General features: G+C 42.2%; 2 protein-coding genes across 6 annotated transcripts in view; one reads left to right on the top strand and one right to left on the bottom strand.

Moving 5' to 3' along the window:
* The first annotated feature begins 685 nt into the window (after positions 1-685).
* Positions 686-11,560, top strand: LOC129810533 (methylcrotonoyl-CoA carboxylase subunit alpha, mitochondrial-like). The gene is made up of 19 exons (XM_055861102.1): positions 686-1,000; positions 1,654-1,697; positions 1,840-1,979; positions 2,072-2,167; positions 2,297-2,418; positions 2,877-3,024; positions 3,121-3,242; positions 3,330-3,441; positions 3,609-3,690; positions 3,891-4,018; positions 4,232-4,415; positions 6,767-6,876; positions 6,973-7,189; positions 7,313-7,399; positions 7,907-7,956; positions 8,049-8,186; positions 8,267-8,371; positions 8,746-8,817; positions 8,968-11,560. Exons 1-19 carry the CDS (start codon positions 948-950, stop codon positions 9,070-9,072), a joined length of 2,115 nt encoding a protein of 704 aa, XP_055717077.1. The 5' UTR covers positions 686-947; the 3' UTR covers positions 9,073-11,560.
* The window catches only part of LOC129810532 (phospholipid-transporting ATPase IF-like), a 34,439-nt gene continuing 27,826 nt past the window's right edge, over positions 11,102-17,714 (bottom strand). For 2 of the 5 annotated variants that reach the window (XM_055861097.1, XM_055861101.1), the window contains one exon: positions 11,102-16,467. In XM_055861097.1, the coding sequence (XP_055717072.1) occupies positions 16,243-16,467 (225 nt within the window). In that variant the 3' untranslated portion in view covers positions 11,102-16,242. The remainder of the gene's footprint in view (positions 16,468-17,714) is intronic. The other 3 variants (XM_055861098.1, XM_055861099.1, XM_055861100.1) reach the window with 3 other exon arrangements.

Below are 17,714 nucleotides of genomic sequence, written 5' to 3'. Positions count from 1 at the left end.
AGGAAGGCCAAAAAGATCATCAAGGACAACAACCACCCAAGCCACTGCCTGTTCACCCCGCTATCATCCAGAAGGCGAAGTCAGTACAGGTGCATCAAAGCTGGGACAGAGAGACTGAAAAACAGCTTCTATCTCAAGGCCATCAGACTGTTAAACAGCCATCACTTACATTGAGTGGCTGCTGCCAACATACTGAGTCAAATCTCTAGCCACTTTAATAATAAAATATTGGATGTAATAAATGTATCACTAACCACTTTAAACAATGCCACTTTATATAATGGTTACATACCCTACATTACTCATCTCATATGTATATACTGTACTCTATACCATCTACTGCATCTTGCCTATGCCATTCGGCCATTGCTCATCCATATATTTTTATGTACATATTCTTATTCATTCCTTTACACTTGTGTGTATAAGGTAGTTGTTGTGAAATTGTTAGATTACTTGTTAGATATTACTGCATGGTCGGAACTAGAAGCACAAGCATTTCGCTACACTCGCATTAACTTCTGCTAACCATGTGTATGTGACCAATAACATTTGATTTGATTTGATTTGGTAAAACGTGTCGCTTTGCCTCTTCCTCTCTGCCCCGCCTCTGTCTCGACATTTTCTATTGGTTGATCATCCTACGCGTCCACAAGAGAGAAGCACACAGCAAATTGAATTTAGTCGTTTACGTCACTTTGTAGCTATTTTCATCAAACTAAGAGCATGTTTCGGCCTATAGTTTCATATAATACCATTTCTATCGATCAACTTTAGTTGATAATACGTATTGTTAAGTGCAGTATCTTAACTAGCTAGATTTGAAATGGTAAATCGAAATAATATATTTTAAAGGCAAACGCTTATTTTCTTATTCAACTAACGCGTTAGCTAGTTACTGACAGTTTAGACCGCTAACGTTAACTTCACACAGTACGTTAGTACACATGGCTTCTGTCCTGAAAGTTCAAACCTTACAGGGTTTAAGAATGTTTCAACAGTAAGTCGATAATGCTTGTCATGTGTTGTGTTTACTATCACTGCATGTTATCTATTTTGAATAAATAAACTGCTAAGATTGGAAGATGCCGATAGTTTTCTGTCAAGACAGTTGGCTGGCTACCTAACTTAACTAGTCAGCAAACCCAACGCGCAACATTGTAGCTAGTTTGCTTCTTGACGCTAGCTAACGTTAGTGTTAGAATGGTTAAGCAACCCTAGCACATGTTAGCCAAAACGTTTAAGCCATATGTTGTGTGTGTCAACATGGCTAGCTAGTCTACTTACTTTTAAAAAAAGTATCCACCGATTCTGTGCTAGGTTAAATAAAGGTAGCTAGCTGGCCAACTAAGCATAACAGCTAGGTAGTTAACCAGTTGGACGGTTAAATGTTTTGTTTCCAAAGCGATGGGCACTTAATTTAATGCATTTAGCTCTATATCATCTAGTTATCATCTTTGAGCAATGATCATTATGAATACGAGTGTTAGCCAGCTGTGATGAAGCAAACTGCGCTTTAGTACATGGTACAGTTAGCATGCCCTTGAAAGCCATTCATTGATGTAAACAGTTGTAAGAACGTGCTCTCTTTACATGACCTTTTCAATCATCAAGGTCCGTGTCCTGCAATGTTATTTTATTATCTCATCTTAGGAAATTGATATGGACCAAAGGATTTGTGCGGTTTGCCTCAATTGGTAAGTAACATGGAGCAATATTGAATGTCTCTTTGTGAAGTTATTCATCTCCATGTAGATTGAACTGCAGAGGAAGCATTGTAGTTGTCTCACTTAGTATGCATTACATCATCACTCATAGCTCAGGTCTCTTTTCTTCTAGGGCAAGGCAGGATAGACAAAGTCCTCATTGCCAACAGAGGAGAAATCGCCTGTCGTGTGATGCGAACAGCAAAGAAGATGGGTGTGCGCTCTGTGGCAGTATACAGTGATGCAGATCGTCATTCCATGCATGTGGCCATGGTATGTCAAGGCTAAAGGTTGAAACTTTGACCCCTCTGTCAGTATATGTTTGTAGATGCAGCTGTATTTATGGGGCTTCTCATGTTTCTTAGGCGGATGAGGCCTATAACATTGGGCCAGCCGCATCCCAGCAGAGTTACTTGTCCATGGAGAAAGTCTTGGAGGTTGCCAAGAGATCTGGATCACATGTATGTTGTCAAGTGCAGTATTGTATTTGCAGTACTCATTCATTATGGCAATCCCCAGTTTCTCAAAGTCACAATTCAGACTATATCTGACGAATACGTTTATGTTTATGAATTGTGTTTTTGTTATAGGCTGTCCACCCAGGATATGGCTTCCTGTCAGAGAACACAGAGTTTGCTGAGGCATGCAAACAGGAGGGTATCATCTTTATTGGCCCTCCATCATCTGCTATCAGAGACATGGGTATCAAAAGGTATAGTTAAAGGTAGACTCAGCGATATGACATAGATGCAGAAAGTAAACGGCATAGTGGGTCAATTTCCTCAACAACTAAGAGTGTTAAAGCGCGAGGCACAACGTCTGCTGTGTTGGTGCCATGGCTACCACGCTGTAACAGTGTGAAGCGAACCCGTGCACATGCGCAGATACTGTGTGACTGTGTGAGAGCGAAGGGTTGCATCTCGCTCATCTCAATATCTACGGGCAGCTTGTGGGAACATTATTTTGCTGTGTCTACCTTTTAAATGACAGTGTGTCCCCTAGGATATTTTTTAGCAGCAGTTGTGAAGTTAGTGAGGGGGGATGTGGTGGGTGTGGCCAATGAATGACTCTTCTCTTTAAAGTCGCTCCTCAGTGTTGTATGTTGTAAGTCTGATTTTGAATATTAGTTATTCAAAAGTTACATCTTAGAAATCTATTTATTTTTCCTAGTACATCAAAATACATAATGTCAGCTGCGGGTGTTCCTATCATCGAGGGTTACCACGGAGAGGACCAATCGGATGAGAAGCTCCAAGCTGAGGCTGTCAGGATAGGCTACCCAGTGATGATAAAGGCTGTGCGTGGCGGGGGTGGTAAAGTAAGTAAGATGCACACACAGAAAGGATTGTTTCATGGAATGATAGTGTTGTTGTTTGTGTCTTAAGGCTCCTATGATTGTGATTGGTTTATCTAGGGAATGCGCATTGCACACACCGCTGAAGACTTCCATGAGCAGCTTGTGTCTGCAAGACGAGAGGCTCGCAAGTCCTTCAATGATGATGTCATGCTAGTGGAGAAATTTGTAGAGGACCCCAGGTATGTAGAAGACACTATCTATTTATGTTGGAGGTTCAGACTGCACCCCTGTTTAGATGTTGTGACAGATCTTCCTTCACTCACCAGACATGTGGAGGTCCAGGTTTTTGGGGACCAGCATGGAAATGCTGTCTACCTGTTTGAGAGGGACTGCAGTGTGCAGAGAAGGCACCAGAAGATCATTGAGGAAGCACCAGGGGTAAGTGCTATGATACAGCTATCTCCATAATTTTGCTCTCAGCACCACAGCATGTCTTGGTTTCCTGTGTGAATGGCTGCCCGCTGGTTAGGAGGCTTGATGTCTGTGCGACTGTATGTGTGTGTTAATGATTTGTAGTGTTTTTGTGTTTGCACCTGTGCTTGCAGCCTGGAATTAGCGAGGAGGTGAGGCGGAAACTGGGTGAGGCAGCCGTGAGAGCAGCCAAAGCCGTCAACTATGTGGGAGCAGGTGAACAGAGAATTGACCTCAAACCTTACACAAATAATTAATATTTGCATGCTGGGATGCAGTCCTCAATTTCCATTGTCTTTTTTTTGGGCACTCACCCACTAGAGGGTGTGAAATAATATTCTGAGGTAACACCTGTTGCTTTGCACCATCCTGTGCACTGGTGTAACAACCACATGTATGTCCCTGTTTCAATGCAGGCACTGTGGAGTTCATCATGGATGCACAGCACAACTTCTTCTTCATGGAGATGAACACGCGTCTGCAGGTGGAGCACCCTGTGTCTGAGATGATCACTGGTACTGACCTGGTGGAGTGGCAGCTCAGGGTAACGCAGAAAGAGGGAGAGGAATGCCAACAGAAGGGGGGTGTTGGGGACATCAATGTGTTGTAATATGTTGAGTGTATTTATTAGCTCTTTTAGAGGGCCTCATAATCTCACATAATCCAAGAGATAGCAGGATTTCAATTTGAATATAGATTTGATTAACAATTTGTAAACGCACCACCCTGACGTTTGTGTGCTCCTCTTGTCTCTCAGGTGGCTGCAGGCGAGAGGTTGCCCCTCCTGCAGGAGGAGATAGAACTGATGGGCCATTCGTTTGAGGCCAGGATATACGCTGAAGACCCTAACAACGACTTCCTCCCTGGGGCAGGATCCCTCCTTCATCTGTCTACACCCCTGGCAGACGAGTGCACACGCATCGAGACAGGCGTCAGGGAAGGTACAATACACCCAGCTCACATGGACCTACTTACACCTATTTAACACAACTGTCAGACAGTACTGTTGATATTAGAGGTCGACCGATTATGATTTTTCAACACTGATACCGATTATTGGAGGACCAAAAAAAGCAGATACCGATTAATCAGACAATATTTTTATATACAGTGGGGCAAAAAAGTATTTAGTCAGCCACCAATTGTGCAAGTTCTCCCACTTAAAAAGATGAGAGAGGCCTGTAATTTTCATCATGGGTACACTTCAACTATGACAGACAAAATGAGGGGGAAAAATCCCAAAAATCACATTGTAGGATTTTTAATGAATTTATTTGCAGATTATGGGGGAAAATAAGTATTTGGTCAATAACAAAATTTTATCTCAATACTTTGTTATATACCCTTTGTTGGCAATGACAGAGGTCAAACGTTTTCTGTAAGTCTTCACAAGGTTTTCACACACTGTTGCTGGTATTTTGGCCCATTCCTCCATGCAGATCTGGATGGAGGAATGGGACAATACCACACTGTTGCTGGTATTGTGGCCTGCTGGAGGTCATTTTGCAGGGCTCTGGCAGTACTCCTCCTTGCACAAAGGCAGAGGTAGCGGTCCTGCTGCTGGGTTGTTGCCCTCCTACGGCCTCCTCCACGTCTCCTGATGTACTGGCCTGTCTCCTGGTAGCGCCTCCATGCTCTGGACACTACGCTGACAGACACAGCAAACCTTCTTGCCATAGCTCGCATTGATGTGCCATCCTGGATGAGCTGCACTACCTGAGCCACTTGTGTGGGTTGTAGACTCCGTCTCATGCTACCACTAGAGTGAAAGCACCGCCAGCATTCAAAAGTGACCAAAACATCAGCCAGGAAGCATAGGAACTGAGAAGTGGTCTGTGGTCAACACCTGCAGAACCACTCCTTTATTGGGGGTGTCTTGCTAATCGCCTATAATTTCCACCTTTTGTCTATTCCATTTGCACAACAGCATGTGAAATGTATTGTCAAACGGTGTTGCTTCCTAAGTGGACAGTTTGATTTCACAGAAGTGTGATTGACTTGGAGTTACATTGTGTTGTTAATGTGTTCCCTTTATTTTTTTGAGCAGTGTATATATTTGTAATAATGACAATACTGAATTAACAAAGAACACTTATTTTAACTTAATATAATACATAAATAAAATCTATTTAGTCTCAAATAAAAAAAGAAACATGCTCAATTTGGTTTAAATAATGCAAAACACAGTGTTGGAGAAGAAAGTACAAGTGCCATGTAAAAAAGCTAGTTTAAGTTCCTTGCTCAGAACATGAGAACGTATGAAAGCTGGTGGTTCAATATTCCCAGTTAAGAAGTTTTAGGTTGTAGTTATTATAGGAATTATGACGTGTCGACTATTTCTCTCTATACCATTAGTAGTTCATATACCTTTGACTATTGGATGTTCTAATAGGCACTTTAATATTGCCAGCCTAATCTCAGGAGTTGATAGGCTTGAAGTCATAAACAGCGCTGTGAAGCAAGCATTGCTAAGAGCTGCTGGCAATTGCTCAGTCAGACGGCTCTATTGAATCATAGACTTAATTATAATATAATAAACACAGAAATACGAGCCGTTGGCCATTAATATGGTCAAATCCGGAAACTATCATTTCGGAAAAAAAACATTTATTCTTTCAGAGAAATACGGAACCGTTCCGTATTTTATCGAACGGGCGGCAACCCTAAGTCTAAATATTGCTGTTACATTGCACAACCTTCAATGTTATGTCATAATTATGTACATTTCTGGCAAATTAGTTCGCAACGAGCCAGGCGGCCCAAACTGTTGCATATACTCTGACTCTGCGTGCAATGAACGCAAGAGAAGTGACACAATTTCCCTAGTTAATATTGCCTGCTAACATGAATTTCTTTTAACTAAATATGCAGGTTTTTAAAAATATATATAGACTTCTGTGTATTGATTTTAAGAAAGGCATTGATGTTTATGGTTAGGTAGATTCGTGCAACAATTGTGATTTTTTTTCGCGAATGAGCTTAAATCATCCCCCGTTTGGCGAAGTAGGCTGTGATTCGATGATAAATTAACAGGCACGGCATTGATTATATGCAACGCAGGACAAGCTAGTTAAACTAGTAATATCATCAACCATGTGTAGTTAACTAGTGATTATGTGAAGATTGATTGTTTTTTATAAGAGAAGTTTAATGCTAGCTAGCAACTTACCGTGGCTCCTTGCTGCACTCGCGTAACAGGTGGTCAGCCTGCCACGCAGTTTCCTCATGGAATGCAATGTAATCGGCCATAATCGGCGTCCAAAAATGATTATGTACCTGTCTGTGTTCTCAGGAGATGAAGTGTCAGCCCACTACGACCCCATGATCGCTAAACTGGTGGTGTGGGGAGAGGACCGCTCTGCTGCTTTGAGGAAGCTCAGATACTGCTTACGCCAGTACAACGTAAGAGTATTAACATTATACACATACTGGACACATCCTACTGCGTATTTCTGTTTTGTAAGGTACTGTTGATTGATTGACCACTGATCCCGGCAGATTGTAGGCCTCAACACCAATATTGACTTCCTGCTAAGTCTGTCTGGCCACCCAGAGTTTGAGGCGGGGAATGTGACCACCAGCTTCATCCTCCAGCATTATGAGCAGCTGTTCCCCAAGCCCAGCCCTCCCTCCAGGGCCACACTGTGTCAGGCTGCCCTGGGCCTGCTGCTCAGAGAGAGGGCCAGCACTCGAACCTTCAGAGACCAGTCCAACGGTGAGGAACAACAACACAGGCCTGTCTCTACAGCTCGCTGAGAACTATACAACAACTGTCTGAGAAAGTGCTGTTGTCTGTTGGAGGATACCTTAAACTGTCTGTTCTTTTCTCCTGTTGCAGATCCCTTCTCTCCTTTTGCCTCCAGTAACGGCAGGAGGGTGAACATCCTATATAGTAGGAATATGACGCTCCAGCTGGGTGAAACTAGTGAGTCCAAACCTCCTTCAAAAGCACAGAGGAAGCAGCCAGTAGACCTTGGTTTGATTCAAATGCTCCTCACTCAGTCTTACATTGATGAAGAGCCCAGCCAGTTCTCATAGACCTCATTCTTTTTTCTCCTAGGCCTCACTAATGACATTGATTAGTGTGTCTGATTCCATCCAGACTATAAGTGAACCCATCTTAATACCATCTCCTCACTATAATGAAACATTTAGCAGTCCCTATGGCATCCTCATGTTTTACTGTTGCTGAAAATATTTATTGAATACAGAAAAAAAGTACTTTATTTGTCCTTTAAGTACTTTTAATCTGCTTTTTGTTTACTGGTGACATGGAATTTATGTCGTAAAAGTTATTCATATTTTATGTCTTACATGAAGAAATTTGAACAGGACCCATCATATGCATTTTTTATGAAGGCAAGTCTTCCATGAATCAAGTGGCAGAAAAAAAAGACTGTTGAAGTTCTGTGAAATGTTTTTTTCTGTGCAGAAGTGGAATTAACAGTTACATACAATCCAGATGGGACCTACTCTATGGAGGTACATGTTATGTGGGTGCTGAGTGTTGTGAAAAGTTTGAACATACCCAAACATGATTTCCTGCGGCTGATGGGTTTTATCCACTTCCCCAGATTGGAGGGAAAGTGTTCCAGGTGTCAGGGGAGGTGGAGACAGAGGGACAGACATCATTCCTGCACTGCTCTTTGAACGGGGTGAAGTCCCGGCCCAAACTGGTCATCCTGGATAACACAGTACACCTATTCTCTATGGTGAGTCCCCTCCTCTGGAACACACGTTCTCCATATCACGGTACCTTAGGTCCTCTAAGCCACCCTCTCCTCCCCATCAGGAGGGTAGTGCGGAGGTGAGCATTCCAGTGCCCAAGTTCCTGGCTGGTGTGAGCACAGGTGCACAGGGAGGAGCTGTGGCTCCCATGACCGGGACCATTGAGAAGGTAATAAATTACGAAGTATCTCTTCTCATTGCTGTCTCTCTCACCAACATAATTTATCTGTCTATAAAAGCTGACCCAGCCACTCTGACTGATCTTTAATATGTTGCTCTGGGATGTGATTTCCTGCCAGATGGTCAGGCATGCTGATTCATGGGATATCTCTCATTAGCTCACTTAGTGGCTAATGTTGGAAAATGATTTAATCTATACCTCCCGTTGATGACATGGTGTGAATCGTTCAGACGTGCCAATTGATAAATGTCAGTTGCAATGGAAAAACAGAATGTGGCCACACGGACTCCTGTCCTAACATTAACAGGGCCATTTTAGAATTGATAGGTAAGATTCTTAATATGATCTCATCTTTATTCCAGGTGCTGGTGAAGGCAGGAGACACAGTGGAGATGGGAGACTCCTTGATGGTGATGAATGCCATGAAAATGGAGGTGAGCTTACATCATTTCAGGCACTGGGAGGATTCTACTCCCAATACTACACACACACATTGACTTTTCTAACTCTGTAGCCACCCACTTATCACTCACATTGGGCTCTAAATGAACTATGGGTCCTCAGACTATTCTCTCTTTCTGCAGCACACCATCCGAGCACCCAAAGCTGGAGTCATCAAGAAGGTGTTTTTCAAGGAGGGCTCCCAGGCCAACCGACACGCAGCCCTGGTAGAGTTTGAGGAGGAATAATCTCAATCTAATCCTCATGTGTGAATATCTATTTGTGAACTTTGAGACTGTAAGAGTTACTGTAGAAATCAAATGAAAAAGGCATTTTAAAATTCAACCAGAAGGGTTGATGCATTTTCTATAGGAGTAGCAAACTGCTGTACAATCCTAAGGGAACACACTACAGGTCTATGTGGATCACACTGTACAGTTGCCAGAAAATTGCCTGCATGTTTTGTGGCAGAAATGTGTAGATATTCAACAATACTGGTATATTTGCTTAGGTTTTTTTTCTAATCCAAATTTTCTGATGGCTGTGTAGAAGTCTGGCTTTTGTACTATTCTCTGCAAAGTGCTCTTGCAGTTTTTCTCTTTGCAGACTGCCATCATTGAAGTCATTTGTGGTGTTGTCAAAATGAAGGGTGATGTAAAAAAAAAAAAACAGTTATTGGTTCTTCTCTAACCAATCAGAATTTTCTAAATGTCACTTTACCATCAGTGTTACGCACGCCTCTGAGAAGAGGGAACGCAACTCCCTGCTACAACTCAACTCTCTGAAGTGCAAGAGGAATGGATTGTAGGTGCGAGTAAGGATGACACAAAAGCAGAATTTACCGTTTACTAGAATTTATTTTCTTACACGGTAATATGGGGAAAAGGGGCTGGACGGAACCAAAGCAAAGAAAGTAAATATCAAAGTTCCCCCTCTCCTAACCTGCCTACCCACTTAACTTACCTAACTTAGCACCGTCTGGTGCCCTAACCAAAATACAGGGGGTGGTCCGCCCAGGTCTTACCTAGTGTGCCTAGACAGTAAATATACTACGGGTATATGTATGCCCGCGGGCCTCTTGCCTAAGCACTCCCAAAGTGCCTTCTCCTTCCCCCCTGGGAACAAACGAAACAGAGTAATTATTAACAATTTCACAAACACTCATAAACACAGGACATAGCAAAACTGCTACCAACAACAACAGTACATACCACACTTTCTGATACACAACCAACACTATATCACAATCTAATTTCTCTCAATCTCCAAATCTCTACTCCAAATCTCATCTCCTCTCCCCCCTCTACTCTCTTGGGCAGAACACTGGCTTTTATCTTCAGGTGGCAATGGTGATTAGAGTCAGCTGCTTCTTGACGAGGGGGCGGGGTCAGCTCCAATCACCAATTAGCCTGGGGTTGACCAATCAGCTGGTTGGGGAGTACTTCCAGAAGCCATCTCCTGAAACACACACTCAAATACAAAACAGAACACAGAAACTGGGGAACGTAACAATCAGTTTCTGGGACCAATCAGACGGTCTAGAATGGATTTCCATTCGGGGAGTTACTCAGATCGACTCACTGTGGAGAAGAAACTAACGTCCATGAGCATGGCGTAGCATTTGGGTAGCCAGGCAATTTTCTTCTAGCTTCAGTTTTGTACATGCTGCTACATCTTCTATAGCCTGGTCCCAGATCTAATTGTACTCATTGTCAACTTGGCATGATATCACAAACAGACTGGCACTCAGGCTACATTTTAGTCTTGGAAATCCCAGACATAGGGCAACATTGTGGGAGCCAACCAGTCTGTCTGGGAGACTAGCTACGTCTCATGATTCAATCCAGGCTGTGAAATTACAGTAAGGGCTATTCACTGATAACTGCCTACCTTTGTGGTTACTTTAGTCCATAAAACTAATACCATGGAAGAGATGGCCTATCATCAAACTCTTCACGTATCGATTGACCATCAAATAACCAATTTGAGAGAAGGGTGGTGCTGAAATCAGTCAGGTTATAAAGTGTTGAATCCCTCCAAGCACACACTCCTGACAATTTATTATGAATGTCTGCTGTCATCCATTCAATAGTGAGCCTTATTGATGTGTTTAATTTGTAATTAGCAGAGTGTTGCTAAATTACAATTTTCTAAAAGATAATTTTGTAGCTGTATAGAGGTATATTACTATGCTAGTGCTATCGAAGGTTCACAGTGTGTGTTTGTTTTGTTTTGTTGCATCCACATTCTGCTGGAAAGGACAAAAGTTACACATGCTTTTTAAAAACATATTTATTCCGTAAATAGAATTTGCTTTAAACATCAACCATTTCACTGACAGGAGTACAATAACATACCTTTTTTTCAATGATCAAGAGAAAAACAGCTTCACATCAATGTCCTTGTAGAGATGCCTTCATAAATTGATTGAAATGTGACATCTGAACTAGATGCATTTATATATCAAAACTGAGTAACAACTGTAGCAAACAAGTACAATCAAAGTATACTTCATCAGATATGACCAATGCTGACCATGATCAATAGTAGTACCAGATATAATTACGAATATTGATACCATGCAAATAAATATCAAGCTCCACTGACTTCTTGGACAAGTGTCTCCCATTTCAAGCTACTGAGAGGTATGTAACGGCTAAAAATAGTAACCATATAAAATCCCATGATTATGTATCTCGGCAATATTCTAATAAATATGTATGCTGATGTGCATAATGTCACTGTCATTGATAGCAAGTTTAAAATGGTTGTCTCAATGACCCTCTTGACTCAGGCATTTCCATTATTGTGGGCTAAAGGCCGCTAAAGAGGATACAGAGAGCTAAAGCAGTTGCGTTCAGTCCATGAGGCTCTCTCGCCTGCCCTATTACCAGTAATATGATGGAAATAAATACAAACATTAACAAGTGGTTAGTAAGAGGGGGGAAAAGACTAACAAAATAAATGAAAACATGATTGGCAATGATTAGTGAAAGGCAAACAAAAACAATTTGTGGCTTTGAAAACAACTAGATGTGAAAGCTATGTCATCTTGGCAGCTATTATTTCATATCTGGGTTGTTCCACGAAAAGAGTGCCTTTTGTGACCCTTTGATATTGTGCACCAATTTGTTATATTAAATGAAGTGCCCTTTAATATGGAAAATTCAATAAATCTGCTTTTATTTTGAATAAAGACTTGCTAAAGTGCCAAAATTAAGCATTTAGACATGTCCCTCTGCACCCTCTAAGATGATTTTAACCCACTTAACCTGAACATTTCTCCAATTTTTACCATCATTGAAAATGTTCTCTTTTTTAGTTGCTTTGCATTTCTGAAAACTATTTTATGTTATCAGTGATTCATTAAATTATTATTATTATTATTTTTTTTAACAGTTTGAGTGGATTTTCCCTTTAATATGGTGAAACTATTCCTTTATTTTTTGGGGGCCATTATCTGGTGTTTTGTGGTGAAAACTGAGTGTTACACTTATCTGTAGAGGCTAGAATTTTTTATGTATATATGTGAATTGCCACTCCCTGTTGCACAATTGACCCCCCCCATACTTTATTTGGCACTTACTATAGTAATTTTTTAAAGTTGAACATGTGCTTTTTATGTTAAAATTAGGTAACAATTTTTGGAGGGACCAAGTTACACTTCTCAAAAGGCACTGTATTGGTGGAACAACACATCTCTCATAGGAAGCTATTATAGGGACATTCTCCTGTCACATTTTGGAACAAACACAACGCTAACAAATCTGAGCAAAAAAGGCATTTCAGGAAAAAAAAGACTAGAGACCCGACCTAACTGCTTTTACATTTCCATACCTTGAAAAAACAGGTAGTAAAAATGGAAGGTATGGCTTTAAAAAGGTCCACCTAATTTCCTCAGGAAAGGTGGCAGACCTTTCAGGTGGAGAAGCAGGAGCAGCACTAACCTACAGGTGCAAAGTAGTAGACCATGTTTTTTTTCCCACTTAAGTCTGACAAATCCTTCTTTGGTCTGATTCCCTTTTATTAGGCAAATGCAGCATCTCTCAAAGTGGTGGTGCAGAGCCTCATGGCTTTCAACATTCTTCTCGAGATATAGTCTGACTGTCCACTGAGGTGGTCAGCCCTGGGCCGTGCAGTGAGTAGTCCCTCTGTGTGGCCATGGGACAGGGCGGGACGGGGCACCTGGCGGGACAACTGCTCTCTGCTACCTTAGCAATGAGTGGCCTCCATGGGGGAGAGCGTCAAGATGCTCCGGTCGTTGGAATAGAAGGGGTCCGAGTTGCTCCTCGATCTAAAAGCATCAACGACAGAGGAGTGAGGGGTGGCGGTGGGAGAGGACTAAGCTGAAACCCTACCTCTGGAGTGCTTCTGTCTGTCTCTGACCTGCCTAAAGATCCTTCATTTACTGTTGGATGGACGGCCATCTTGCCATTGCATGGTACAGTAAGGGGATGTAATGGCACAGGAGTGGTTGAAGACCTTATCTGTATTGATATGAGAGGCCCTGCCTTGGAACTGAAGCCCTGTCATCCTGCTCATCTTCCACTGCCTCCCAACCCCGTCTCCTACACTACACTTCAACCTACAGAGGGAGCAGCACAAGGAAACAAAGTCAAACTAAAAAGGAGAGAGAATAAGGTGCGTACAGTGAGGGTTAGTACAGGATGGTTTAACATGAGTGACTTGAACACAAAGTCAGCATCTCCCTTCTCTATCTGCATAATGTCATTGTATGAATAATACATCCTATGCATAACCAGGTAGACTAAATACTGTTTATTTTTATAATATGAAGCTCATTTCTTGGCTGTACTATATATGAACTAATTTAGACTGAATACATACTGCTAATACAAAAATAGGCATATCTAAAACAACTTAAATATGTGCATATCTATAGTAAAAAAACAAACATAATATACACTGCTCAAAAAAATAAAGGGAACACTTAAACAACACAATGTAACTCCAAGTCAATCACACTTCTGTGAAATCAAACTGTCCACTTAGGAAGCAACACTGATTGACAATAAATTTCACATGCTGTTGTGCAAATGGAATAGACAAAAGGTGGAAATTATAGGCAATTAGCAAGACATCCCCCAAAACAGGAGTGATTCTGCAGGTGGCCTGCTGGAGGTCATTTTGCAGGGCGCTGGCAGTGCACCTCCTTGCACAAAGGTGGAGGTAGCGGTCCTGCTGCTGGGTTGTTGCCCTCCTACGGCCTCCTCCACGTCTCCTGATGTACTGGCCTGTCTCCTGGTAGCGCCTGCATGCTCTGGACACTACGCTGACAGACACAGCAAACCTTTTTGCCACAGCTCGCATTGATGTGCCATCCTGGATGAACTGCACTACCTGAGCCACTTGTGTGGGTTGTAGACTCCGTCTCATGCTACCACTAGAGTGAGAGCACCGCCAGCATTCAAAAGTGACCAAAACATCAGCCAGGAAGCATAGGAACTGAGAAGTGGTCTGTGGTCACCACCTGCAGAATCACTCCTGTTTTGGGGGGTGTCTTGCTAATTGCCTATAATTTCCACCTTTTGTCTATTCCATTTGCACAACAGCATGTGAAATTTATTGTCAATCAGTGTTGCTTCCTAAGTGGACAGTTTGATTTCACAGAAGTGTGATTGACTTGGAGTTACATTGTGTTGTTTAAGTGTTCCCTTTATTTTTTTGAGCAGTGTATATCTAAGAACCCTTAAAGAAAGCTCAACTCTTACCTTCAAGAAAGGCACAAAGGCCCCCCATCTTTCATAGCCTGTATAAGCCAACACCACCACCAGGGGACATAGTAGAGACTCACCACCTCTCAACCATATTCATGTAGAATCTCATTCATCATTAAACTATACACATTATTTTATCTTTGGATGAAAAGTATCAACAACACCCTATACGTGCTATGTGGATTACGTCTTTCAGACAAAGACAACCGTTTAAGATCTTGTATGTACATGGTGCTGTGTAATTACAAAAATAAGTATTTCTTGATAAATGTGTATGTTGGTGTGAATTGTCTAGTCTAGTGGCACTCCCTCGTGATATCAAGCTATTCGTCCATCGTCTATGGCCATCTAACAGAACAAGGCAAGCAGCAGAATATTAGATTGAATAGTGACGTCAAGGTGATATAACAGCAGCATATGAATAACTTCGATGGGGGAAGTTGAATATTATCTAGATTTTAGACACAGTGGCAACGACAAGAGGTTCAGACAAAGTGCAGCAAAGCAAGAGGAGGAGTAACATTATAGAAAAGATCATGGGACACATGTTAAGACACACAACAACGTCTGGTTACTCAGCATACAAAATACCAAAGGCAGCCCCATGCAACAAGAGTTCTCTTCCTCTCAAAAGCACTTATAAGGCTTCAAGTACTTAACTGCATAAAATACATAGCAACAACACTCTCCTATTCTCCTTTTGAGACTACAGTTTTTCAGTATCTTTGTCAGGGAGTGTGGTCCCAGTGTTTCAGCTGTGGCACACAGACACCAAACACTGCAGCATGTCAAAACACAAGCATCATCACTCAGTACAGGGTATGGTAAAGTAGGGCTGATATATACCTCCCATGGCCCATGGTAGGGTCTCTTTCTGCCCCTTTGCAGTGGCAGTATCTTAGCATTAAGGCCGGAACAAGTCTCAGTCTAACTTAGATCCTTTTCCTTCCCAGTGCTCACCTCACCTCAGTGTTGGGACAGTGAGGGTGTAGAGTGCATGTGTGGGCAGACAACGGAGGGGCTGAGAAAGCGTCACACTGGCATCATGCGGTCATTCTCCATAGATAAAACACATACAGTATAAACAGACTCTGGCAAGTCCAAGACCAGGAGTACAGGTAAAATGCAGAACGAGAATGCTTTAATAATGATCCAAAAAATAAACCTCGGGTAGCATTCTCTTGTAAAGATCTTTCAGCATAAATACATTGGTGTAGATCAATAGCGACTTGGACTCTGAACCTGGGCTTAGCCTACACTGTGCAACACACTGACTCAGCAGGCTTTGGAAAAGTTAAAAGAAGCACAAAACTTCAGAAGACGACAAGGTCGATCAGCCACAAAGATAGGTTACAAAAAGCCCACGAGTGAAAGAAGATTTAAAAAGAAATCCATAAGAGTACAGACATGGAAGGACAGATCGGATTACATAGACACATTGGTGAGCACGTTGTCCCACTGAATATGGAAGAAGAATAGACTATAAGGAAGCTGAAGCTGATCATAGCATACAAGATAAACAAGTCTCCATTAAAAGCCATTTAAGATCCAGGATCCTGATACTAGTCTCCCTCCCTACAAAACCTTTGGCTGTCACTGGGGTGCCTGTCCTACCAGTAAGACCGTAGTCTAGTCTAGTCTAGCTCTCGCTCTACTAGGCTAGGACCTCTCTCTATTCGGCTACTCCTGGGGAGCAGTGGGCTCGTCCTGCTCCAGCTTGTAGGAGATGCGCCTGCAGCAGTAGAGGCTACAGAGCAGGGGGTCACACCTGTTAGCGCAGGCAGGGTCGCAGCGGCCCATTACTTGCTCCACCATCCGGCCCAGCCGGGTGCACCCGTTCTCCCCCTCCGAGTAGCAGCACATGGAGTCCACGCAGCCGATGCCCTGGTAGTTGGCCTCAATAAGCTGCAGAGAGAGGGAGGGGAGATGACGGGTGGCAGAGCACAAGAGAATATTACAATCAGCACATAAAAAGGTCACACCACTATCCAGAAGGAAACAGTCGAGTGACTGTCGAGAGAGCAAGGAGGGGGTGTTGGGGATTCTGAGCTCTTCACAACAATAAGGGGTGGGTGATGTACAAGGTGTCAGACACAAATGTACACAGTAAAGCTGGGGAGGTGAAAATCAATCAAATAAAGACTCGAATCAATACATTTAAAAGTGATAAACGATGCAGTATTTGCCAAGGCAAGCCTGTCAATGTAATCAAATCACACAGAGTTGTTATGTCAGTGTAACGTGTGCTTAAAAATCCGTCAGCTCAGTTCCACATAACAATGATATATAATGGCAATTCACTCGCAAACAAAAGACAATCTACGGATGCAAATGAATGGCGAAGGCAGAGAATTTTGCGAATTTAAAATGCATAGCCTTAAGTGTAGGAAAGTCGATTCCTCGATTCATAGACTGCTCTGATCTCTTACAGCAAACTCTTCATTTTCCTGAGTAAGCACTCATTGTGCAGAGCACTGCTGCAGAGGCAGACCTGAACACATCCCAAGACTATCGACACTGGTTTGGGGTTACAACGCTCAATTTCCCCCTCTCCCCACCACTCAGAAACTACTGCATATTTGCAACAACAGCAGAAACAGTGGTAAGAAGACTGAACCACATAGGTATTAGGCTACACTGTCATGAATGTATCATTCTACTTACTGTATCTTACATTACGCCCTGTCCTCCGAATCATAACTGTATGAAAAACTGGCAAGCAAGTTCAGGTGATATTCTTATCAACACTGTACAAGGCCGATTACACAAAAACCCTTCATGATTCCACCTTGACCTGTCGCTAGGGAATCCCTCTAACATGGTTGGAGGTGGTAATGATTGACTGTTAAAGTAGCTGTCCAGTGATTCCACATTTCTATGAAATATGACCTATAATTAAATTACAATATTAATTAAATAATTTCCCTTACAAAAATGGGAATAAAGCGTGTTAAAAAAGCTGCTTTTCTATGTTTGAATGTTGTGGGTGTAACCAACAACAGAATGGTGTGGGCGTATACGGGTCAATACAAATACTCATGACAAGTAAACCGCTGATTGGCCAAAAACATGACATCATGCTCTATGAGGAAATAGCAAAAAAAAAAAAAAAAAAAGTGTTTGAGATACAAGTAGAGTTTTTTCTCTGAAAT

This window comes from Salvelinus fontinalis, chromosome 14 (genome assembly GCF_029448725.1).
Source record: "Salvelinus fontinalis isolate EN_2023a chromosome 14, ASM2944872v1, whole genome shotgun sequence".
Taxonomy (NCBI): Eukaryota; Metazoa; Chordata; class Actinopteri; order Salmoniformes; family Salmonidae; genus Salvelinus; species Salvelinus fontinalis.
Note: the sequence above shows the minus strand (reverse complement) of the source record. Positions and strands in the feature narration are given on the sequence as shown.